This window comes from Callorhinus ursinus, unplaced genomic scaffold, assembly GCF_003265705.2.
Source record: "Callorhinus ursinus isolate GAN/ISIS: 27379988/994484 unplaced genomic scaffold, GSC_fseal_2.0 scaffold4, whole genome shotgun sequence".
Lineage (NCBI taxonomy): Eukaryota > Metazoa > Chordata > Mammalia > Carnivora > Otariidae > Callorhinus > Callorhinus ursinus.
Genome location: NW_027397066.1, coordinates 86,433,905 through 86,458,695, shown reverse-complemented (window position 1 = coordinate 86,458,695; position 24,791 = coordinate 86,433,905). Strand labels below are relative to the sequence as shown.

At 35.8% G+C, this 24,791-nt stretch overlaps 1 protein-coding gene across 5 annotated transcripts in view; it reads left to right on the top strand.

Moving 5' to 3' along the window:
- The window catches only part of PPA2 (inorganic pyrophosphatase 2), an 83,366-nt gene that overhangs the window by 18,041 nt on the left and 40,534 nt on the right, over positions 1-24,791 (top strand). For 4 of the 5 annotated variants that reach the window (XR_012378002.1, XM_025873578.2, XM_025873576.2 and 1 more), the window contains exons 4-7: positions 3,817-3,870; positions 5,546-5,665; positions 13,638-13,724; positions 18,918-19,044. Coding sequence is in view for 4 of the 5 variants with exons in the window: in XM_025873578.2 (XP_025729363.1) it covers positions 3,817-3,870; positions 5,546-5,665; positions 13,638-13,724; positions 18,918-19,044 (388 nt within the window). In the remaining variant the exon portion in view is untranslated. The remainder of the gene's footprint in view (positions 1-3,816; positions 3,871-5,545; positions 5,666-13,637; positions 13,725-18,917; positions 19,045-24,791) is intronic. The other variant, XM_073892073.1, reaches the window with a different exon arrangement.

Sequence of the window (24,791 nt, the reverse complement as noted above, 5' to 3'; positions counted from 1 at the left end):
TCTCTCTCTCTCGCTCTTTCTTTTTCTTTCTTTCCTCTCCCCTTTCCCTTCCCCATCCCTTCCCTTTTCTCTTTCTTTCTTTCTTCCTTCCTTTCTTTCCTTCCTTCCTCCCTCCCTCCCTTCCTTCCTTCCAGATAAAAGTGGTACAATGCAGTATTTGTCTTTCTCTGGCTTATTTCAGTGAGAATAATGCCCTAACAGTCTTTCTCATGGCTGAATAATATTCCATTGTATATATTAAGCATATCTTCTTTATCTTTTCATCCAATTACGGACGTTTAGATTGTTTCTTTATCTTGGCTATTGTGAATAATGCTGCAATGACCATGAGAGTGCAGATATCTCTTCAACATCCAGTTTTCATTGTCTTTTTTTTTTAAAGATATTATTTATTTATTTGACAGAGAGAGAGCAGGAGAGCACAAGCAGGGGGAGCGGCAGGCAGAGGGAGAGGGAGAAGCAGGCTTCCCGCTGAGCAGGGAGAGGAACGCGAGGCTCCGTCTCAGCACCCCGGGATCATGACCTGAGCCAAAGGCAGATGTCTAACCTCCTGAGCCACCCAGGTGCTCCTCATTTTCTTTGGATAAATATCCAGAAGTGGGGTTGCTGGATTATATAATAGCTTTGTTTTTCTTTTTTTGAAAAACTTCAATTCTGTTTTCTGTAGTGACTGCAGCAATTTACATTGCCACCAACTATGCACAAGCATTCCCCTTTTTTCACATTCTCACCAACACTTGTTATTTCTTGTCTTTTGATGATGACAACCATTCCAGCAGGTGTGAGGTGATAACCTCATTGTGGTTTGATTTGCATTTTACTGGTAATTGTGATATTGAGCACCTTTCATGTACCTTTTGACTATGTCTCTTGGAAAACCATCCATACAGTTCCTCTACCCATTTTTTTTTTAAGATTACTTATTGTAGGGGCGCCTGGGTGGCTCAGTCGTTAAGCGTCCGCCTTCAGCTCAGGTCATGATCCCAGGGTCCTGGGATCGAGCCCCACATCGGGCTCCCTGCTCAGCGGGGAGCCTGCTTCTCCCTCTCCCACTCCCCCTGCTTGTATTCCTGCTCTCGTTGTCTCTCTCTCTGTCAAATAAATAAAATCTTTAAAAAAAAAAAATTTGAGAGAGAGAAAGAGGATGTGCATGCATGTGCTCACATAAATGGTGGGAGGGGCGGAGGGAGAGAGTCGCAAGCAGACTCCCTGCTGAGTGCAGAGCCTGCCGCCAGGCTCAATCTCAGGACCCTTGAGATCATGACCTGAACGGAAACCAAGTCAGTCACTTAACTGACTGAGCCACCCAGGGGCCCCCCCCTGCCCATTTCTTAATCAGATTTTTTTTTTTTCTATTGAGTTGCATGAGTTCTTTGTGCTTTGGGTATTTATCCGTATCAGATATATGACTTAAAAATATTTTTTCCCATTTATAGGTTACCTTTTTATGTTGTTAATTGTTCCCTTTGCTGTGCAGAAGGTTTTTAGTTTGATGGTTTAGCTTGTTTATTTTTGCTTTTGTTGCCTTTGCTGTCCAAAGTTTATTTGATCTTTTAAGAGTTAGAGGAAAGAAGGGTGATTTCCTCCCATTTTTTCCCAAAATATATAAAATTTACTGACTTTTTTCATATCTTAATGAGTTTTTCTTTTTGGTTTTGCAATAAAAATACAAGGGAAAAGTGGAGAGAAAGAAAACCCCTGAAGGAGGAGGTAAATGGTTCTTGCTCGTACTGAGCTTTCTTACTTGAAATATGTCCCCTCGTATCTTTGTGATTTTCCAGTAAATTTCAGCAGACCATTACTGGTTTATAATTAACAGTAATCTTAGGAGAACAAGACTAACATTGGCTTTAAAAAATTACAGGCAATATGCATTTTAGCTGGAGAGAAGAAAAGCAGGCTGGAGATTGGCTCTTCATAGATCAGGAACAAGTGATGAAGGAGAGATGGTTTGCAGGCTTAGAATTCAAACCTTATCTTTTGTTCTTTTGGCCTATTTCAAGTCTCTGTGAGTGGTTTTGGTAGGTGTCATTGTGTAAAACAGTTGTGACTAGCCTGGTCTTCTCTGTCACCTCTGAGGATTCATCTGTATGCATTTGTTCTCTTATAGCCAGGCTTTCAGGGATGAATAAATTATGTGAACATCTGCCATTTACTTAGGTTTTTCTTTTTAACAGCTACCTGAGACATATTTAAGCAGGTGCTGGGGTACCTCATAGAGGAGTATAGAAAATGAAACATAACAGCAAGACTGTGTATAAGTTGCTAAGATAGGTATGAGACATACTTCTAAGGAGCAGTTGTTGAGAACTCATTCTTGGCTTTGTTCTTTATCTGATTATGGATATGCCTTTCTGTCATTGGTAAACTTTAGTCTTAACTAGAAAACAACCATCATTACTTTTGTGGCTCAATTTATATTTATATTTAATTGTGTAAATGGCATTCTTTGAATTAATAGCGTACATGTTTCACCAAGCCCCCAGATATTGTTTAGCAGTGCTGTAAGCCAGAGGTTTGCAACTCTGGCTGCATATTAAAATTGCTTACAGAGCTTTTAAAAATAAGCAGTGCCCTGGCTCCATCCTAAAACTATTGAATTCAAGTATGTGGGAGGTGGGCTCTAGGAAACCTTTTTTTTTAATTGATCAAAGCTCTCCTGTTGATTTTGATGCATAGCACAATTGAGAATAAGTATATTTAATCACTGCTTTCTCAGATGATCTGTGCTAAAGGATTAGTTTTTTGGTTTATTTCTGATCTGTTGTGAACTGATACTTTTAAAAATACAATAAAAATGAATTATTAGGGAAGTGTAATTCAAGGTTCAACAGACCTAAAAATGACTCTGTCAAATTGCTATAAATGTTTCTAAGTGAACCAGTAGCAATGGACTTACAGATTAGCTCTGGTTCTTGGCCACACTTGGTGTAGCCCTGTTTTAAACCATTGCTTTCCTATGGTAAGTTGTTAGTTACTGATATCCAAGTGGCATGCAAGTCAACTTTAACCTTGAGACTTCCTCTTTGTAAGGCCTAAACTATAGGAAATTATAGACTTGTATTCCTAAGTACTGTAGACAATTATTTTTACTTACCATTGACCTAGAGTCTCTTTTGCTTTAAATACTGTGCAAAGTTCAAAAATGATAAAAAAAAAAAAAAAGCAGTGGTCCTTTTGTAACTTTAGGGAATCAGAAATCCTAGATAAGCTAAGTGTAGAAAGGCATCAGTCTGACTCTTTTTAAACTTGATACTTACCTATGCCAAAAGCCTTAATTTTACATTATGATCATAATAACTTGTCTTTAAATATTGCTTTGTGATTTTCAAAATATTTTACTTCATAATTTTTTGTGTATTTTCATTTAAATTATATAATTGATCTTTATTACAGCCTTGTGAAGTGAGTAGGACAGATTATTGCACTTACTTTACAGGTTGGAAAAATGAGACTTTAGCTTACATGATGGACCCTGTCTCTCACTTCTGTTTTAGTTGGAAAATAAAAATTGAAACAAGTTCCCTGACTCCATTCTAGTTCTGTTGCTACACTGCGAAGGTGAAATATAGCAACTTCTATCAGTGCAGTAGTGTTCATGTGACATGATGGCTTAAATCCTGCTGTGGTGTAGACAACTTCTCTAATTTTTCCGAAGAAATTTAAGGCATATGCAGATGTATGATGTAGTCTCCACACGTTTTTGTGGGGAAAGAAACTGCAGCATTCTTGCACAAGAGATAACTGATAAAGAATAGGTAAAACTTTCAAAATTACCTGTTTTTTGTGTTTTGTTTTGTTTTTTTTTAACTGCAGAATTTGTTTAATATGGTTGTAGAGGTACCTCGGTGGACAAATGCTAAAATGGAGGTATGGATATATTCTTTTACTATCAAGTGGAAATTATAATTAATGATATAAAAATTTTGTTTCAAGTTGCTTGGCAGTATTTTGAAGTTGGGATGGTTGACAAACTTCTTTATGGTAAAAACAATTGAAAACATTTTTGTGAACTTTGAATCTAATTCTCAAATAGCACAATATTATTCAAGGCTGAATTTACACTTTAAAAAAGAATGTTTTCCATTTTTGTCTCTCTGGTTTGTTATACACATATTTATTTAATTTTCTTTGACTCCTCTGTCTTTGAAAAGAACAAACATTTTCAAGGTTTATTTAAACAGATTCTGAGATGTATTTTGTTCACAGATATAATTGAAACGTATTTATTTGGGACTGATGGCAAGTTTAGTTTCTAAGCACTAACCTGTCCTTTAGATTTTACTCTACCAGAAATGAAAGCATTTTCCTGGCCAACTCTTGATTTGTAAGTGCTATCTGAGGGCATCTGCTGTTCCCCTGGTTACCTTTTTTTTTTTATCTTTTCCTTGAGACATGAGCCTATCAGGAACTTCCCTTTTGCTCTTCAGAATTTTATTGTTCCATCTTCAGTTAGGTAAGATTCCTTATAGTTCTGAGTGAAATTTAATTTATGGCACTTAGTTTCTTTAGTTATTTAAGTCTTATTCTGTAGCTTTGGGTGTGATGGCAAGTATTATTTCAAGTATTTTATTTTTTTAAAAGATCCTATTAATGTATTTATTTGAGAGAGAGAACATGCAAGCACCCACGTACATGCACTCAAGAGAGCACATGCAGGCGGGATGAAGGGCAGAGGGAGAGGAGAGAATCTCAAGCAGACTCCTCGTGGGGCTCAGTCTCAGGATACTGAGATCATGACCTGAGCTGAAATCAGGAGCTGGGCACTTAACTGACTGAGCTACCCCAGACACCCCTCAAGTATTTTAATTAAGGATTGTTATATAGATGTATGTTTTTCAGGATTTATGTTTAGAGAATTGCCAGTAATTTCACCAGGTCCTAGTAGCATTTTTTGGTTAATATTTTAATAGGGAAAAGTAAAAGAAATAGATTCTTTTTTTGGTCTTCCTTCAGAATATTTCAGCATTCTGGCTACTTTCTATCTCAGGTAATAGAATCAAGAATCTGTGAGATTCTACCTAATTTAAGCAGTGTTTATTCATTCAAAAATGGCTTCAGTTATACTTTATGGGATGATTTTTTTTTTTTTGCAAGGTAGTCTGAGTATATTTGATAGAAAGGTAACTGAAATGAAATGACTCGGTGAAAATCTTTAAGTTAAACTTATTATCATAAGATTGATGGTAAGACACCCAAATTAGTATCAAAAAGCAAGTAGGTTAATCTTTATCCTTTTGCCATTTCAGTCATTCTGTTATTTGTGCTAGAAATGAGTGCATATATAATAGAGTGCCTAAATATATAATCCAATGTTTTCAGACATTTTTTCTTACACAGTACTTATAAAGTAGAAATAAGAGCTTAATTTATCTTAAAGTATCTTTTTTTTTAAATTTTTTTATTATCTTAAAGTATCTTTGATCACTAAGTTGGAACATAAATATTTAGCCCGATAATAGCAGACAGATTTAAAATATACAATTTGAATATAGGATTAATCATTGCTCATCCTCCTCTCCCCTTTTTTCCATGACCTACTTAGATTGCCACGAAGGAGCCGTTGAATCCCATTAAACAAGATACGAAGGATGGCAAGCTACGCTTTGTGGCGAATATCTTTCCTCACAAGGGTTATATCTGGAATTATGGTGCCCTCCCACAGGTAACATTTTTGTTATAATGGTAAAACTTCTCTGTCTTCTAAAATATTGCCTTGTAAATCCTGTGAACTGTTTGAATTTAAATTGGTTCTGAGGGCATGTCAGTTTGAGAGATTGGTAAATTTAAAATTTTTTAATGTGGAGTTTTATTGTAGCAATAAATTTTTTTTCAAACTCTATATATGTCTGTACTCAAGTTCTTGGAGTTAGGCATATAGAATACTTATATTTGGCATTTGAACACATTTCTTTTTCTGGGCTTGGCAGTTAAGAGTCAGTGAAAAATGTTTTACCTGCTTTATCTTCAGTCATTCCTTTGAATGTGACAAGTTATGTTTTTATATATATTCATGTATGATAGCATCCTATCTTATCCCTTTTTGTTTTCTTCTCATGTTTCCTCACCCCGGGGAAATGGAATCTCCTTCCAGATTATTTAGTGAGTAAAAAAACTCAGAGTACGCAGAATCAAAAGTCTAGGTTTAGGAGACATGGAGAAGCATCTGTCTTTAATGATTATAAAAGACATCCTATTAGACCATCTATCTGGATATTTAAGTTTTATATTTTATTTTATTAATTTTAATATTTTGCATGAAATTCCAAAATGCTTTTGGGGAAATAACTGAGAAAAAGGAGTCTGGCTTTATCCCACTCAAAAAAAAAAAAAAAAAGCTGCCCATGTAGAATAAATATTTACAGGAAAAGAAGAAAGAAAATTGTTTTCTAAGGGGTCAGCCTGCCTTTGATGCATTTAGACCACCCACATAGATACATTCTTGGTTAAAACAAACACTTCTAAAATGATGTACTAAGAATGAGAATGTCTTTTGAAATAATGAAGGCAGGTGTTCTGACTCCCCAGGTGCCTAAGTAGACATTCTGTTTGACCTAGCAGTAAAAGGGTAAAAAGCAATTTTTTTAAGCTTAGGGGATTGTTCATAGGAGAGGATGTATGGATGAGGGGAAGGCCGAAGAAGCAGTTGGATTGGAGTAAGACAAAAACAACGACGTATAAAGTAGAGTAGGCAGGGGATAAACTAAAGTTCATATATTTGTTTATTTCATGAAACATTTATTAAGGATTTTTGTGCTAGGCAGTGTATAGGTGTTGGATATGCAAAGAAAAATGATATACATACGTAAGATCAAGGCAGCATAGTAAGTGACTGAGAATGTGGGTTTTGGAGCAGATTGAACTTACTAGTAATGTGACCTTGGGTCAGTTACTTTGTCCTTCTGTGCCTCACTTTCTTCCTCTGTTAAATAGAGATGATAAAGTACCTAGTGCATATGGTCATGTTGAAGTTAAATTATTGCACAGTGATCTTAGAAGAGTGCCAAGAGGATAGTGATCACATTATTATAGCTACTGGTACTTTTATTATATGGTCTTCCCTCTGAAGGAATTTAGAGGGGGTTATCAACAACTAAACCACTGGTTACCATGGAGCATGATAAGTTTACTAATTCATCTACTAATTCTGAGCTTTTGTAGTTTTTCTATCTAAAGTCTTGACAAATTTTTGTACTCCTCTGGATGTGTTTGAATTTTCAAGGTGCCCCTACCTACTATTACAGTAGTCTGTTAGGTACAGTAGTTTTACTGTAGACTCTAGCAGTCTCTTAATGCATCCTGAACTATTGCCTACCGAAATTTAATAACCATCTAGCATCCAAAATAGCATTTTAAAACTTAAATCTACTAATGTTTTGCTCATATGAGAACCTCTTAAGTGGTTTCCTATTGTCAAAAGGATAAAATATAATATTCCTTTTTTAAAAAGATTTCATTTATTTATTTGAGAGAGAGAGCGCACAAGCAGGGGGTGGGGAAGAGGGAGAAACAGACTCCCCGCTGAACAGGGAGTCTGATGGGGGGCTCGATCCCAGGACCCTGGGATCATGATCTGAGCCGAAGGCAGATGCTTAACTGACTGAGCCACCCAGGCGCCTCAGAATATAATATTCTTAGCATGGCTCCTTAACCCTGACTAATCTGGTCTCTGCTTCCTGTTCTAGCCTCCTTTTACAGCAATTGTCTTTCCTTGCTTCCCTTCCACCACAGTGACTTCTTTAGTGTTTCTAATTTCCCTTGTTTCTATACTGAGGCATCACAGAGCTGTTCCTTCAGTACATACTATATCAGTGCCTGATGTTTGCCAGGCAATGTTGTAAGTACTGGAGGTAAAGTAGTGATAAGAATGACAAAAATCCTTCTGGGTCTTTTATTCTGGACAGAGTGACCGACAAAAAAAAGAGTAATAAAGTGTGTAGTGTGTCAAATGGTGGTAAGTGTGTTGGAGAACAGTAAAGCAGGGAATGGGACTAGGATATATTGGGAATGTTGCAATTTTGGTAAGGAGAAGCCCTCTGTGAGAAGGGGTTATTTGAGTGAAGACCTTCAGGAAGTGAGGGGACAAGTTCCATGCACTTCTGGGGGAATCCAACAAGAAACAGGAAGTGGGAAGGTCCCGAGATGGAAGTAGGCCTAGTGTTTGAGTAACGGAAAGACCAGTGTGGCTAGAATGGACGTGAGGAGGAGGAAATAGACCTGTAGTCTCTCTGCCATTTTTAACCGGAAATCTTTACCATCTTTTTAAAGTGTGTGTGTTAGTCTAAAGCAAAAGAATACAGTAGATTGCATAGAAGTTATTTACCAAACAATAAGTGAACTGATTTAATGTTCATGAAAAATTGAAATTAGGCCAGTTGTTTATGGGAAAGGATAATTGTACCTAATATCTTTTCGCTTCATTGTCACTATCAAGGCAGAATAAGTCTGTTAAAATGATAGCCAGCTCCTGGTCCCGTTTATATTTTTTATCTCATCTCCAGCTTCTCATCCTTCTTTTGCTCCCTCACTCCCACACTGGCCTTCTCACGATTACTCTTGTTCTCCAGGTACACTCAGGCTGCAGGTCTTCATCTTTATATGTCCTCCAGCTTGGAACAGGTTTTGCCAGAAATGCACATGGCTTACCTCCTTAAATGTTTGGTCATAAATCACCTTCTTCATGATGCCTGCCCTGAAAATCCTTTAGAATTTTAACCCTGCCTCCTGCTTCCCTACTTTTATTTTTTTCCCTTTTTTATAGAACCTACCAACTTCTAACGTGTTCTGTGATTTAGTTACTTATTATGTTTATTGTTAATTTCTTCCAGCTAGAATGCAGACTCCAGGAGGACAGGGATTCTGTCTTTATTGTTCATTGACGTCTTCCAGCTAACTGCCTACCTTAGTACCTGGCACGGTGTTGGTGATTAACAAATATTTGGGGAATGAATGCATGTGTGTATTACATTTGTTTCATATGTGTGTGTGGGTATTAGATTTTGCTGTTTTCTTATGATTTGTCCTGTAACAGAGGGACATTTGTTCAGAACAGTTACCAAGCCAACCGTGCTTGGAAGAACATTAAGCAGCAGAGGATTGCTTAAGTAGCAGTCTTTCTTCCTCAGCTCGTGATTTGTCAGTGTGCTGTCATTATTTCAGATCTTTAGCTGTCTAGACTGTTAAACCTTAATAACTTTTCCCTTCCTAGCAGTAATGCCTTCTGCAAAGTTTGGGTTTGGCCTAAGCAAAAATTTTCTTTGTTCCCCCCTGGTTATATTTCCTTGTATAGTGGATTACTCTGTTATATTTTCTGAGTGAATATTTAGAAGACCCATTAATGTTAACGGACTGGATAATGTTAAAGGACTAGAATCACAAAATTTAAGATTTCTTTAATCTTTTATTATTTTTTGTAATGCAACATTTTTTTTAATTGAAGTATAGTTGACACACAATGTTATATTACTTTCAGCTGCACAACGTAGGGATTGGACAACTCTGTAGTTTATGCTACACTCACACAAGTGTAGCTACCATCTCTTACCATACAACACTATTACAGTACCATTGACTATATTCCCTATGCTGTGCTTTTATCCCTGTGACTTACTCATTCCATAACTGGAAGCCTGTCCCTCCTCCTCCCCTTCATCCATTTTGCCAACCTTCTGCCTTCCCCCTAAGATTTCTTCAGTCTTAATGTAATACTGTTGTGTTTTTATTTTGAACTTCATTATAAATTTGGTTCATTGACCGCACATAGCATTTAGTACCACTTATTAGCTTTATAACCTGGGACCAGTGACTAAATCTCTTGAGGCCTGTTTGTACATCTATATCTTCATACCACCTACCCCACAAGATTCTTGTCAGTATTGAATGAGATAATCCGAGCAGTGTTTAGCCCCATAATGAGTTCTCAGTGATGTTTTCTCGACGGTGACACTGCTGGCACTGATGCTAGCTGCTAATAGTGAGACGACTGGCAGTGGCTTTTGCTCCACATGAATCTGTTAAAAGTATAGGTAGTGGCTAGGTGGATCCTCATTCCCTTGACTTGGTTATAGGAATCCTGATTAATCAGGAAGTAGTTCTCAAGAAGCACCTGTGTATACAGCTCTGTACAATTCAGTTTTTTTTTTTTTCACCTAAGGACCAGAGCATGGTGATTACAAATGTGTTGATTAATATTTGTAGATTGTAAGGCAATGATCTCAAACACCTGCACAAGGATGAGAAAGATTTGTTTTAGGCTAGATCAGTAATCTGTGTATTCTGATTGATTTATTTTCATAGCTTTATAGCCATTCTTTGTGTGAGATTAACATTATTTATATTTCTATTGATAGTTTCTCTCTTTTTTATGCTTTTCCTGGGTCCATGCTAAAGTTTTTCTTTATACATAGCATATATAGGTATGTACTAGTAGGTATATACCTATGAGTCAGATTGCTTAATTGTGAACTACACACTTTTTTTAACTCTACTAGGTATGCCCACATTGCTTACAAAAGAAATTGTAACAATATACACTCCTGCCAGCAGTATATAGTGTTCCAGGTGCCTTACATCCTCACCAGTACAGTTGACCCTTGATCATGAGTTTGAACTGCATGGGTTTGAATCCAGTTATATACAGATTTTTACGGTACAGTACAGTAAATGTATTTTCTCTTCCTTATGATTTTCTTGATAACATTTTCTTTTCTCTAGCTTACTTTAAGAATACAATATAAAATGCATGTAGCATACAAAATATGTGCTGTTCATGTAATTGATAAGGCTTCCTGTCAACAGTAGGTTGTTAGTAGTTAAGTTTTTGGGGGAGTCAAAAGTTACACTCAGATTTTCAACTGTGTAGGGGTTCAGTACTCCTAACCCCAAGTTGTTCGAGGGTCAGCTGTATTTGGCATTAATCAGATTTTTAGGTTTTTGACATAGTGTCTCATTATAGTTTTAATTTTTATTTTTCTGATCAGACTAGGTATCTTTTCATATATTTATAAGTTATTCATGTTTCCTCTTTGAATTACCTGTTCCTGTCTTTGGCCCATTTTGTATTGGGTTGCACTTTTTCTTACTTACTTGTAGAAGTTATTTCTAAATTTTGAATGCTAATCTTTTTCTTACTTTTGTGAAGCAAATATTAAGATTTGGAATTTTCCTCTTGTGGATATGGAGCTTTTTTAGTTGTTCCTCTGGCCAGCTATCCAGTTAAAGCTCCACAAGGGGGCGTAATCAAAGTTCTAAATTTGTCAAGATTTCCTCTCCTGGTGCTTGCTTAAAATTATACTATATTTTCAAGTTAAGTTAGAAGTCATTTAGCATGAATCTCTTGTAATCACAGTGGAGGCCTGTGCATAAAGTATTAAAGGCAGGACTGGAACTAGAACCATTCGGGTGTTTCTGCTGTAAGGGAAATCATGAAGAACTTGCCGTAAAAGTATCAAGATTGTATAGCTTAAGAATTTTGCGCTTATGTACTTACTTCCTTGACAGGAGGAATAAATTGGTAGATAATATTGAAAGTGGAGTTCTGAGAGGAATATAGACCAACCAATTAATAAATGAGAAATACCCACCAAAACCAAATGAAGTATGGCTTATATGAAGACTGTTTTTGCCTCAGTTCAAGGAAGGAGTTTCTTAAAATACTGCTGATCAAAATGGACTAAGTTATCTCATGAATTTGTAAGCCTCCTTTTCATTGGTAGTATTCACGTGGATGATGAATGACCACTAACAGTCTTAGAACTCAGGGCTGGGACATATCTAGCAATTGTCTTATATAGGCCATTTTTTTTAATGGGTGAGGAAACTGAGATCTGGGTGTTTTGGCCAAGGTAGTTTGTGATGGAGGTAGAACTACAGTCTAGGCATCTCCCTTTAGGTCAGAGTGACTTTAGCTAACACATTTGTCCCCTTCTGAGGTTGGGAGTAAAGTTAAGGGAAATTCAAGAGAGGCTTCTTGTATCAGGAAGGAAGAACCTCTCAGATATTTTCTGATTCTGCTTCTAGGTTTTCTTATCTCAGTCTTATCTCAGTCCCATCTTGGTTTCTCCAGCACATCAAGATTAATTTTGTAGCATTTATGACAAATGCTGTACCATTTACTAACTTGACATTCTCCACAGTGTTGACTGTCTCCTGTTCATCTCTGTTCCTAACTTCTGGCCCAGAGTAGGTACTCAATAATATTTGTTGTGTGAATGGCTGCCTACTTAGGAGATTCTGTGAGTAAGAGAAGGTATTTAAAAGAAGAGAACCATGAGATAGAATAAGGTTATATCTGAAAGTAATTGCCATTCGGTTGCTGTCGTTATCAAAACTTGGGCATCATAACAATGATGAATACCTTGAGTTCTCATCCCATTGCCACCATTTAGAAAATGTGAGCATTGGGCAAATTTAAATTCTGTGTACTTCAGTTTATTTGTCTGTAAAATGGGGTCAACAATGGTACCTTCCTCATGGGGTATAGGTATGTGTATGTGTGTGTGTGTGGTTGTGTGTTTCACTTAGAAAGTGTCTCTCCCCTGTAACCAGTATGTAAAGTTAACAATTATGTTTATTCTTCTTATATTTTATTATTAATATTAGTATTTGAGGTAGTGAAATGTAGATTTACTGATTTTTTTTTTCAAGGTGGGGTTCAGTTTATTCCTAAATATATTGTAATTTGGACCAGAAGGAAATTATTGGAGTTTGTCTAGGGTTTAGCTGTAAACAAGAATATACTTTTAAAATTATCAATATAAAATTAGAGGAACCAGGTTTGAATAATTTGAAATTATTTCTACATAACAGTCTTGAGGTGATGCAGTCTCTGTGCATCTTGTAATGTATATCTGAGGAAAATAATTTTAGGGAACTTCTACAGTTCCATTTAGAATCAGGTAATTATGAGGCTTTTTGGGAAGGATGGTGCCATATGGATATTTAAATTTGATAACAAATTCCTGGTATGCTGTTCATTTATAGAAATGCTCATGTGTATATTTTGTAACCAGCAGGGTATAATCTTTTCAGTAAACTTAAGAGTTGACATCTTTTCATGCTTTTGTGAAGGTCTTGAGATTTGATGGCAAAGTAGCGGGTTTTTTAAATGGAATGAAATGAGACAAAAATAGATTTTTCTTTTATTTGGTATAGATTCTGTCATGTTCTTCAGCTTATGAAGGGAAAACTAGGTTTCTTCTAGTAGAAGTTGTTATTGTTTTAGACACAGAGAGCCAGACCTGATGCTGTTACCGTGAATGTTGGAAGCAGCAGTTTAGGCAGCCTGTGGAAGTGACGCAGACAGTGGAAACTTCTGAACTGAGACTTGAAAAGAGAGCATGGATTCACATGCTGACTCAACTTGGAAGAAGAGTATGTTTGGAAATACTGCCCACTTTCAGATGTGATTATACAGAAAAATGAGAGACCAGAGGGAGGAGATACTATAAATCTGTCTTAATTATTAAGATGTTTAGGGTTGTACTGGCATGTTGGTGTGGAGCCTGTGAAATTTCTGAGAATTTTCCCTTTGGATTATGACTATCTATAAAACTTCTGTGATCACGTGGAAAGACTGAGATACATTATAGTGAGCATTAACCTACATTTCTGCCTCCCCCTCCCTTTTTGTTTTTTAGACTTGGGAAGATCCCCATCAAAAAGATAAGAGCACAGACTGCTGTGGAGATAATGATCCTGTTGATATTTGTGAAATAGGCTCAAAGGTTTGTTTGAACCTGTTATTCTAGTATGTGTTCTAGTTTGTTCATGCCATACAATCTCAGTTCTCTTCAGAAGGCACCAGCTCTTCAGCTCTCCCAAGGTCTGGCCTATTGCTCCCTCTGGTAGGAGTCCCTTTTTGTATCTTTCTTTCCTTCTCTTAGGCTAGGGGTTGGCAAACTGCAGCCCATGGCAAGTGCAGTGTAGCGCACCACCTGTTGCTATCAGTAACACAGTTATGCCCATTCACTTATGTATTGTCTGTGGCTGCTTCTCTCCCAAAGTTGAGTAGCAACAGGGACCATACCATCCACAAAGTCTAAAGTAACTACTGACTGACTTTTTACAGAAAAAGTTTGCTGAGTCCTGTCTTCAGCTTCCTTGCCCATTATCCAGACAGGAAATTCAATACTGAATAAAGCCAACTCGGATTCTTGTCTTTATGTCTGCTTCCAGGTTTGCCAAGACCTACTGGGGAAGGACAAAACTTGCAGTTTCATAGGGTGCTGCTACTTATAGAATTCTTGGTGTTTTTGGTCCATTTTTCTATTTCCTGTTGCATTTCTTGCTAATACTTGTTGTTCGCTGTTGACATTCAATTCCTTGCACTTTGTTCTAACTTAACAGCAGAACATTTTGTCTTTAAATTTTGTCGAGCCCATAGGAACCAGCGGGTAAAAGCTCCCTCATCTTTTCTTTTTGGACTACCAAACTACCTGTGTTTGCAACATTATTTTTTCCCTCTCTTCTCTTACTGTGAGAACTGTCTTTCTTACGTAAGACCTGGGCTTCCACCTGTAACAGTGTTTTCTCACCCCTTCCCTGTTCTTTATCCACAACTTCTCTTTCTTTATTGGCCGCCTCCGCTGTGCCTTCTTCCCCTTCACATGAAGACTCATAAAAAGAGTTTTCAACACTCATCTGCATCTCCTACTTTCCACGTGATCGTCAAACCTCTTTCAAAATTGTTTCCATGCCCCCAGTATTTCCATGAAACTGCTCTCAGAAAGGTCCCTGCTAACTTCCTTTTAGCCAGATCTAGCAGGCCTGTTTCCTGGGCTTTGTCCCACTTGAACTCATTGTGGCACTTTATACTGTTCACTCTTCCTTCTTGAAACAGTCTCCTCCCTTGACCTTGATCGTATTATACTACCGCGGCTGTGCTCTAATTCTGCTTCTTTCTTGGTTTCTTTTCAAGCTCCTCTCTCTGATTCTTAAGTATTGTTTGGCTTGAGGGTTGGGCCTTTGTCCAGCTCTTCTCTAATTGGATCTCCCTTCATTTTTCTTCCTTGGGAACAGGTTTTTTTATTTTTGCCTAGTTTTATTTTTATCTTTGACCTAAATTTCTTCAACATTTGGGACTTTTTATTGTTTAAGAAAATTGTAGTTATATTATGGAAATAAAATCAAGCATAAACCTTCCCTCACAATCCTATCCCAATAAATCATATAGTTGTTGTTTTTTTTAAGATTTTATTATTTATTTGACTGAGACAAAACACAAGCAGGGGGAGCAGCAGAGAGAGAAGGAGAAGCAGGCTCCCTACAGAGCAGGGAGCCTGATGCGGGGCTCGATCCCAGGAACCTGGGATCATGACCTGAGCCGAAGACAGATGCTTAACTGACTGAGCCACCCAGGCGCCCAGTCATATAGTTTTTATCTTTCCATGTTTTCTTCTTCTTGGGGTAAATATATAAACATTTTGATTTTGTTGGACATTTTTTCCATTTTATTTTTTGTTATACAGTTAGTATAGTGTTAAAGGTTTTCCTGAATGTAGCTTTTCCTTTTTAATTTCTTTTGGGAGAACTGGATATGGGAGGCAGGGTTTCTAGAATGGCCTCTCAAAGATGTTTGCCCTAATCCCTGGGATCTGTGAATATGGTAATACGTCACTCCCTTGGTTATATTATTTTATATAGCAGTTTACTTTAAAGAAGGATTATCCTGGATTTTCCGTGCAGATCCAGTGTAATTAAATGAGCCCTTGAAAGTAATGAACTTTCTCTTGCTGCTGGAAGAAGAGGAACTCAGAGGTTCAGAGTGTGAGAAGTACTGATATTTCATTGCTGGCTTGAAGATGGAGAAGGGGGCATATGAGAAGGAATGCAGTTGGTTTCTAGCTGCCTAGAGCAGTCCCTAGTTGACATCCAGCAAGTTGGTGGGGACCTCAGTCCTACAACTACAAGGAACTGAATTTAAGTGGATTCATTTTTAGAACCTTCAGATTAGATCCCAGCCTGTGCAACACCTTGATTTTGGCCTTGTTAGGTTGTAAACAGAGAAGCTAGTAAGCAGAGAATCTAGCCATGATGTGCTTGGACTTCTAACCCGTGGGAACTGTGAGACAATAAATTTACACTGTTTTAAGCCTTTAGGTTTGTCATAGTTCGTTACACTACAGTAGAAACACGGGATAACAGGCTTTAAGCAGTTTTACTTTCCATGGTTTCCTCGTATGGATTGGGTCCAGCTGGTTTTACCTCATTCAAATTCAGAATCAACGCAGAACTTTTGCTGTAGACCACTGTTCTGTTCTGCTCATACCAGGCCCCTGAGAAGTTAGCAGTTGACAAGTGTGAGCTGATAAATACATGTAGAGCCCAGAGAGAAAAAGAATAGTAATATCTATAGGTAGAGCCCAGAGAGAAAAAGAATAGTAATATCTATAGAAGACCTCTTATGTTCTAGTTCATGTATGTGTTACAGCCTTTGCTCTGTACTTCAAGGAATAAGTGATATAATCTCCATTTCACTGTTGAGAAACCAAGTTCTAAAATAATTGCATGAAGTAATTTGCCTAATGTCACCTTTAGGAATGGTGGAGAAAGAATTCAGCTTCATAATATTTATGACTTAAAAATCCTATCTTTTGAAAACTTTCCATAATAGCTAGAAAAGTTGGTAATAACCCTAGGCTGATTCTGCCTAAAACCTTTGAGGCAAACCTACATTGTTTCAGAATCTCAACTCATTTTTCAGTGATAGACTCTAATGGACACATTAATTTCCTTGGAGGGGGTGGATTGATAGTTTATAATGAAACTGGGAAAATAAGTTTTATCTTGCAGCCAGTGCAGTTTATTCCTTTAGTTAATGAGACCTGAAATAACATTTAGTAAATATGAAATCAGTGTTAATCACCATCTAAAGAACAGGTTGGCTGTTGTTGGTACAGTGCTCCTTTCTTTTGTGTCTGGCTGTGCGAAGAGTCCTTAAATCATCTAAGGAACATAATAGTAGAAAGCGTCTTTGAACACTATGTTGTAAATGGACAAAGGGAAGGGAGCAAAGTCCTGGAAGTTGGTAATAGAGTTAGAACCACATATATAGAAATTTAAGGTTGTTGAAATTCCTTGAGGGAATATTGTTACTCACTTGATGTCTCACACTCTGTGTTCTGCATACATTTGTTGAACTGATTTAGAATAAATTGAATTGTAGAAGGTTCATAAGAATTTTACCATTTGTTCTTAAGTATCTCATTCTGAGTTTTTGGTTTGCCTGAGAGTTTCCTTTCCAGTCTTTAAAGGTATTATAGCAAGACAGTGGTTTATCTAATCCCTTTCTGTTGCTTATGAGATCAGAGAGCAAGTATCATTCTGATGAAACTTGACAATCCCCAGACATGCTTCCTGCTTGCCCTTGTAACCATAAATATCTCAAATCTGCTCTTATGTTGTATGAAGTTTCAAAGTAAATTATTTTTGTGAATAATAATAAAATTTACAACGTGCTTTTTAAAACTACACATGATTCCTAGGAATTCTGATAAGACACCCCTGCTACCAAAGTCTTCTGCTGGGTCCTCAATTGGAACTGTTGACATTTTGGATGGATAATTCTCTTATAGGGGACTGTCCTGTTCAGCATCCTTGGCCTCTTCCCACTAGATGCTAGTAAAACCTCCTCATTTTTGACAATCAAAAATGTTTTCAGACATTGACAAATAGTCTGTAGAGGGCAAAATTGCATCTGGTTGAGAACCAGTGATCTACTTTATCACTGAGTTAACCAGTGTGGCCAGCCTTACACTGGTAATTATATGATAACTTCAAATTTGAACATTTTTGTTTTATAAAGGATCTCCTGGCGTGAGGTGTGTAAGTCTCCCCAGTAAGACTGGAAACCTTTGAAAACAGGTTCTTTCTTTTTATATACATGGTGTTTAATATAGTGATGGGTATTTAATAGAGCTTAAACATGTGAGTCTGGCTAATACAATTGTGCATATTTCCCTAAAAGGGAGATTTCGGTTTACTTTATAAAGTCACACTAATCTTTTGTGTAATTAGTTGTAACTAATTACAAATTCATATAGATTTATATTAAGATTTTAGATTCATTTTGCAAATGTTCTGAAAGGATTTATTTGACTTCATGGTTTCAGATCTGGGTTTTTTTTTTTTCTTCTCAAATTTCAAGACATAAAAGTGACTTTCTTTGCATACCTTGCTTTCCAAATGTAAAGGCTGCATTTTGAGTCATGAAGGAATTTGTTCGGAAGCATGTGTTCAAATTTTAGCTTGCAGTGAAATTTTGTAGAGCAAACCAAACCTTTAAAAATAAAAGGATATAGAAAGAATGCATGCCTATAAACTTGTCATTGGCAACTTGAGGGAAGCACTGAAATAAACTTTCTTCAACACACGGAACATCTGCTTCAACATCATGCAATTTCTTGGTTTCCTTTAAAATCTTTTTAAAGCATTTTGTGAAACCTGTTTTATCTGTATTTTTAACATGTTAATTCTTTCATTGTCATTCATTATCTTCTTAAGGCTGTATTCTAATATGTTAAAAATTTACTTTTTCACTAGTAACTGATAAATGTGGTTTGTAAAAAAGCAATTTAGAAGGATTCTCAGGTCTCTTTTTTTATCCCTGAGCAGCAAAAGCGAGGTTTATACGGTGCAGTGATATACATTGGTTTACTTTCTGTTTAGTATGAGTTTTTAGGCCTAGTACATTAAATTGCAAGATCTATAAATAACTTCAGTTTCCAAAAGGGATCCAGGAACTTAATCTAAAAGGAATACCATAAAAGGCTTTATGACTGTTTTTACATTATCTTTAATTATTAAAGCTTTATTGAATTTCAGTCTATCGTGCTTTTAATCTTTCACATGGGTTTTTACGATGTATGAGTAAATTTCTCCAAGGCCTTGCAAATGCTGAATTTCTTTTCTCTTTAAAGGTTCTTTCTTGTGGAGAGGTTATTCATGTGAAGATCCTTGGAATTTTGGCTCTTATTGATCAGGGGGAAACAGATTGGAAAATAATTGCTATCAATGTGAATGATCCTGAAGCCTCAAAGTTTCAGGGTAAGTCTGTAACTTTCCAGAAATAGAAGTAAATCGGTGTGGCATTGAAATTCTTAGAATTTAAAAGGGGCTCATCTAAAATACAATGTGTATATTTGGGAGTTAAATTAATGTGTTTTATTTTGTTATGCTCTCTCCATCCACAGAATATAAAGGGCAGTCCGTTATGATTGTGTCTGAGTTGTGTCATATTGCTGGGAAGAACAAAAAAGAGAAAAGGATATAGACAGATAGGTGGTACTTTATACTAAGAAAGTACATACTTTGGGTTTCCTTTCTCCTTCCCTCTATTCCCTCCATTCCTTCCATTCCTTCCCTCCCTTCCCTCCCCCTTCCTTCCTTCCCTTTTTTTTTTTTCCCTTAAATCTCTCTTTTGTTCATTTGGGTAACAGGAAGAAGACTAAGGGAGAAGTGTACATCAAGGACATAAGGTGTTTCTATACCTAGTTTTTGTTCTGTGTTGCAAAAACGGAGGGAAAGGTAACTGTTCTTGGACAAAATTTTGATGTCCCAGAAATAGCTTCGTATGATAAAGAGTTGACTTTCTTTGGAATTGGACAGACCTCAGTTTGAGTTCTGTACTACTTCCTACCTGAGTGACTTTGGGTAGATCATTTAACCTTTCTCAATTTCACTTTGGTCACCTGTAAAGGGAGAGAGTTATACCTACTTGTGAGCTTGTTGACAATAAGAGATGATTTACTTAAAGCATCTGACTGTCACATAGCGAGTGTTAAAAATATGACTACTATTATTATTCTTTGACTGTTTTCCCCCCTATTTATCTCACCTTTTTTCTTTCAGTTTCATTCTTTTTCAGGTTCCTGGTTCCCTCTAGACCTCAGTTCTTATCTGGAAGATATATCATTTCTGAATTGACTGAAACTCATTAACACTTATGTGTTAACCTCTCTTAATTTATGTGCATTTAAAACCTTTTCTTGCACATGCAACAGCCAGAGAGAGATTTTATGCCATTCTTGCATGTAATTGAGAAAAGAAAGGGTCTGATAAGGTGAAATACAAGTAACCTCAGGGGCAAAACTAAAGCATAAAAACTACAATTAAAATATGAGACACTAGTCCATACCCATGTATATTTCTTGTCTGGCTTATTATTTTACCCTGGATTTCTTTATTACCATATTTCTCAGATATACGTATGTAAGGAGAGTAAAATACACAGTTAAAATTTTTTTAATGCGTTAACTGCCTCTCAGATGAGAACTGATAATATAATGGTGCCGCAGCCAGCCAAAACAAATCCGCTAACTAATCGATTTGTGATGTGACACACTGAAGTCATGAAACTCTGCTAAGGGATTCCCCCTTTAAACTGGAAAGGCTGCAAGCCTGAAAGAAACTGTTTATTAGGTGGAATATACTATTCTTTAGCCCAGTCCTGTTGGAGATGTGATTTAACATTTTAAACTCTCACCATATGCAAAGCACTAGTAGCTGTTCTAGTGCATATTATTATTATTAATCTAAAAGGTGCTCCAAGGATTTAAATAACTTGCCCAAGTTTGCACATCCATTAAATAGTAGACCCATGATTTGAACTCATTTCTGTCTGATTATAAAGTCCATTGTCCACCTACGGTACTGTACTGAGCAATTCATACTTGATTATAGTAATATGGTTTTTGTAACTAGCAGGATTGAAACCAGATTACATAAGGCTAAGTACCTTACCTCCTTCTTGAGTTTCCTAAGGGTTAGAATGAAAAATTTTAACTCTTTGGACTTTAATTCTGCTTGTATCCTGAATGGAGATGACTTTGCCCTTTGGCATCTTCTAAATTCTTTTGGTGTATGCTTGTACAAAAAGACACGCAGAAATTCTGAAGCTTATTTAGGTTGAGGTGACATCAGACTAGAATAATTACAACAAGAACTTGTTTTGAAAGAAAAAAGGGACTTTTTTCCATTCCACTAGAAGGAACACATACCTTCATCATGAAAAATACAACAGTGCTTCTTCATAATACGTTTTTAAAATCCTAAAATTAAAAGATTAGATGAGTGTTATTGGCATATTTTGCTCAGAAATGGTATGCTGACTTTTGTTTTTGTATTTACTTCCTGAATGAGTAAGGTATACAGAGGGAAAATGGATTATTATTTACTTTAAGAATATTTGCATGTTGTTCACTCTGGAAAGTACCTGAAGTAATAACTCTCAAATATCTAGATTTTGTAAAGTAGGTTTTATAGTTTTAAGAATTAGAGGTGTTTTCTTTTATTACTTCTCATTCCTTTTACCTTCACATTATTGTGATATATTCTACATATCTTCATTGAGTTTTCTTTTCTCTCTTATTTTACAGTGACCCAAGGGAAAAATAGATACAGGTACAAAGTAAAAGGCTGAAAAAATTGTAGTATAAGTATTTTTTTTTTTGAATCATGGAATACTAGATGACCCTACCTAGGAGCCTTTATTTTTAATTTAAACTCAAGTTTTGATTTATATTTACTGTATCTCTCAAACATCATCCAGCTGATCTCTCAACTATTTCAAACAAAAGACAAGAGTTCTTGTTGTCTTGCTGCTTAAACAGATGTTAATGGACAGAAATCATTCTTAATCTTAACTTTTTTCTTCACTACTTAGCCTGGTATTGTCTGTGTTTTCATTAGCACCTACTAAAGGGGGGTATTGGGGATGAGAACGGAGAGATGTTCAGGAATTACAGGGGTTGAAAGCTTCCTAAATTTGTGTAGGAATTTTTTAGAAGATCAGTTTGTATAATTTAATTATACTCTGTAATAGGTTTTTCTTATAATAATTAATCTATCTTCTAAAGGTACCTAACATATAATTCAGGAGGAGCTTAAGACCTTGGCAGGGGGAGGGGACCTTAGAATAAAGGAATCATTTCTTGATTTTGAGGTTAGATGAATTGCCTGTTATAACAACCTATGATTTTATGACAGTAAGATAAAAATGTATATTTGGATTCATACGATTAAATAAATATTAGCCAACAGATATTAAAAATTTATTGCTGTTCTGTCTCTACTGTACATCTTTGAAAATTAACAATATTTAATCTCGGGTGCCTGGGTGGCTCAGTCGTTAAGCGTCTGCCTTCGGCTCAGGTCATGATCTCTGTCAAATAAATAAAATCTTTAAGAAAAAATTAAAAAAATTAAAAAAAATAAAAACAATATTTAATCTCACATTTGGTAACATTTAAAAATTTTATTATGTGTACCTTTTAAAATCATGACGACAGGATTGTGGATGGCATTTTTAATTATAAAAATAATCATATACTTGGAAATAAATACTCATAAGTGTAATAAAAAGGTATATGAAATAAAAAGTAAAATTCTCCTTCCCCCTTCTCACCCCGTCTGACTTCTCATCTCTTCTTCCTTCTGTTTTTAGTTCTGAGTGGTTGCTTCTCTACTCGAAGCATTTTACACCTCTCTTCTTAATTATTGTTTTTTTCCCTTTTGACTCAGGTTGCTGCTTTGAAAAACCAAAGGAATTTAACTTCTTAAACATTTAAATTTTGTTACCATATTTCATCTTTATCTTAATAACTCTAAGTAATACACTTTGAGCTCTATTTATTGCTTCATTAATTTTGAACAGTAACTTGTGGTTGCCCAGTATAGAACCAGGGCATTGAAGTTTCTGTTATTTCTCTGTCCTTCACAGACCAGCTTCTCTGAATTATACGTTAGCTCTGTATGTCTAAATTTATAATGTTTAAATTCTGTTCTTTAACTGTTTTTTATGTTTGGTCTCTTGAATCTGAAAATTGAAAAACAACAACTAGCAGTTACAGTCTTTATGTGAATATTACCTCCTTTATCATACTTTTTATTAAAAGACCAGGTATGGATACAAGAGAACAGCTTGCTGCACAGCGACCATCATGGGGTTTCTTTTCATTGCCCTGGGTTAGGAGTTCTGTTTTTTCTTAGATTCTTTCATGTCCTCTTTTTTGTTTTCCATTTTCATTGTTGGCCAGTATGGATTTCCCCAATTTTTTTTTTTACAGAAAATGCATGGGAGATTGATTCTGAGTCCATACATGTTGGAAATGTCTTTTTTTTTTCTTTTTTTGGTCACCTTCTCTTTAATAATTAACTTTGATATATAATGCAGTAACTTAAAATATAAATTAGTGTGTGTGAATTGGTATTTTTAATCATAGAGGAGTAAGTGATTTTATAACAGTTTAAACATTTGTTATCTATACTTCTTGGCATTTTTATTAGATGGATCAAGAGAAGGAAAGGTTAAAACCATGTAGGAAAGAGTAGCTATCTGGAATTTTTTTAATTCTGTAGTTTTCTGAGGATGTGTGTAATACAGAAATTCATAGAGAATTTTTTATTACTTTTTACACATTTTCATTGTTAGGCATTTAAAAAATAAATCCCTCTTGTTAATTTCCACTACCTTAAGAAAAAGAAGCTGTTTTTTGACATGATCAGTACCTATTTTTTATTTTTTGAAAGCAGAGAAGTCTGTTTTAATTTATAGACAACATGTCCTTCCATATTTTCATATATATTTTTAAAATTATTTTTTGCTATATTAATTCATTTAATTATGATTCTGCAAGGACGTTTTAGGGTTATTTTATTATAAAATAACTTTTTTGATCCAAATGAATGTATGTGCAGACTTTGATACAATAGACTGTTTTAATATTTATAGTTTTTAACTTTGACGTGACTAAACTAAAACTAGCCATTGCATCAGAGAACATGTTTCACTTAGAAGCTGTGGTTGCTGGCTATATTCCTTTAAGTTTAATCTTATTTAAATCTTGAAGTTTTGCCTTCTGAAACTGGAGTAGCCGCTGTGAAAATCTAAAAATAGTCTTAAAATAACATTTAAAAACAAATTCTTTGTACTCCCTGATAGAAAATCGGTCACTTTGGCTGGAGCACTAGGACCATTTAATACACTGTAATTAGGTTCCAGGCTCTCATGCTCTTAATGGTACCTTAATGGCCTGAAAGAGTTAATAAGACTCCCAGGGCTCCGAAATTGTTACTAGAGAATGCCTTGGCCATTAGGGATAATAGCGTTTGGTTATGAAATAACCAAGTTCAGAGCTTTTTAAGAAGATTAAAATGCTAGGGCATGTGTAATTTCTCCTTTGGCTAAATTAACCACCTTCTATAATGTAGAGCCTCACATATTCTCCAGACAGATGTTTGAGCCTCTTCAGACCTGCCAGTGATGCCTAAGGACCTTATGTCAGGTGACATAACATTATAGGAGGTTATTTAGGCCCAGAAGCCACTTCAATTTTCAGAGTGTTAAATAAATGAAAACTATTGTCTCTTGTCCTCTTTTTAAATGTTGCTTATGCAGTGATACTGTTTTATAAAATGAAAAATTAGGAAACAAAAATGGAAATCAGAACAAGTATATTGATGTAGATACATTCTGGGATGAATAAATCGCATGAGTGAAAAGGGATTTATTTAAAATGAGGCGGTTGGGAATTTTTCAAAGGCCGGCATTGTACTTTTCTTAGAATTCTCATAATTTATATGTATTTGATATACGTAGAATTTCAACTTACATTTAGAGAAATTTAAAAAGTAAAACTACAGAGTTCCCTTTATGTCTTTCAAGACAGTAATAAACATTTGAAAACCAAATCTGTTTGGCTCAAATTTTCATTTGCTAAATGAACATCTGGTGTCCCTATAATTATTATTTTAAAAATAAGCAAATTAACATGGTGTTTGATTTCCGTACTTTC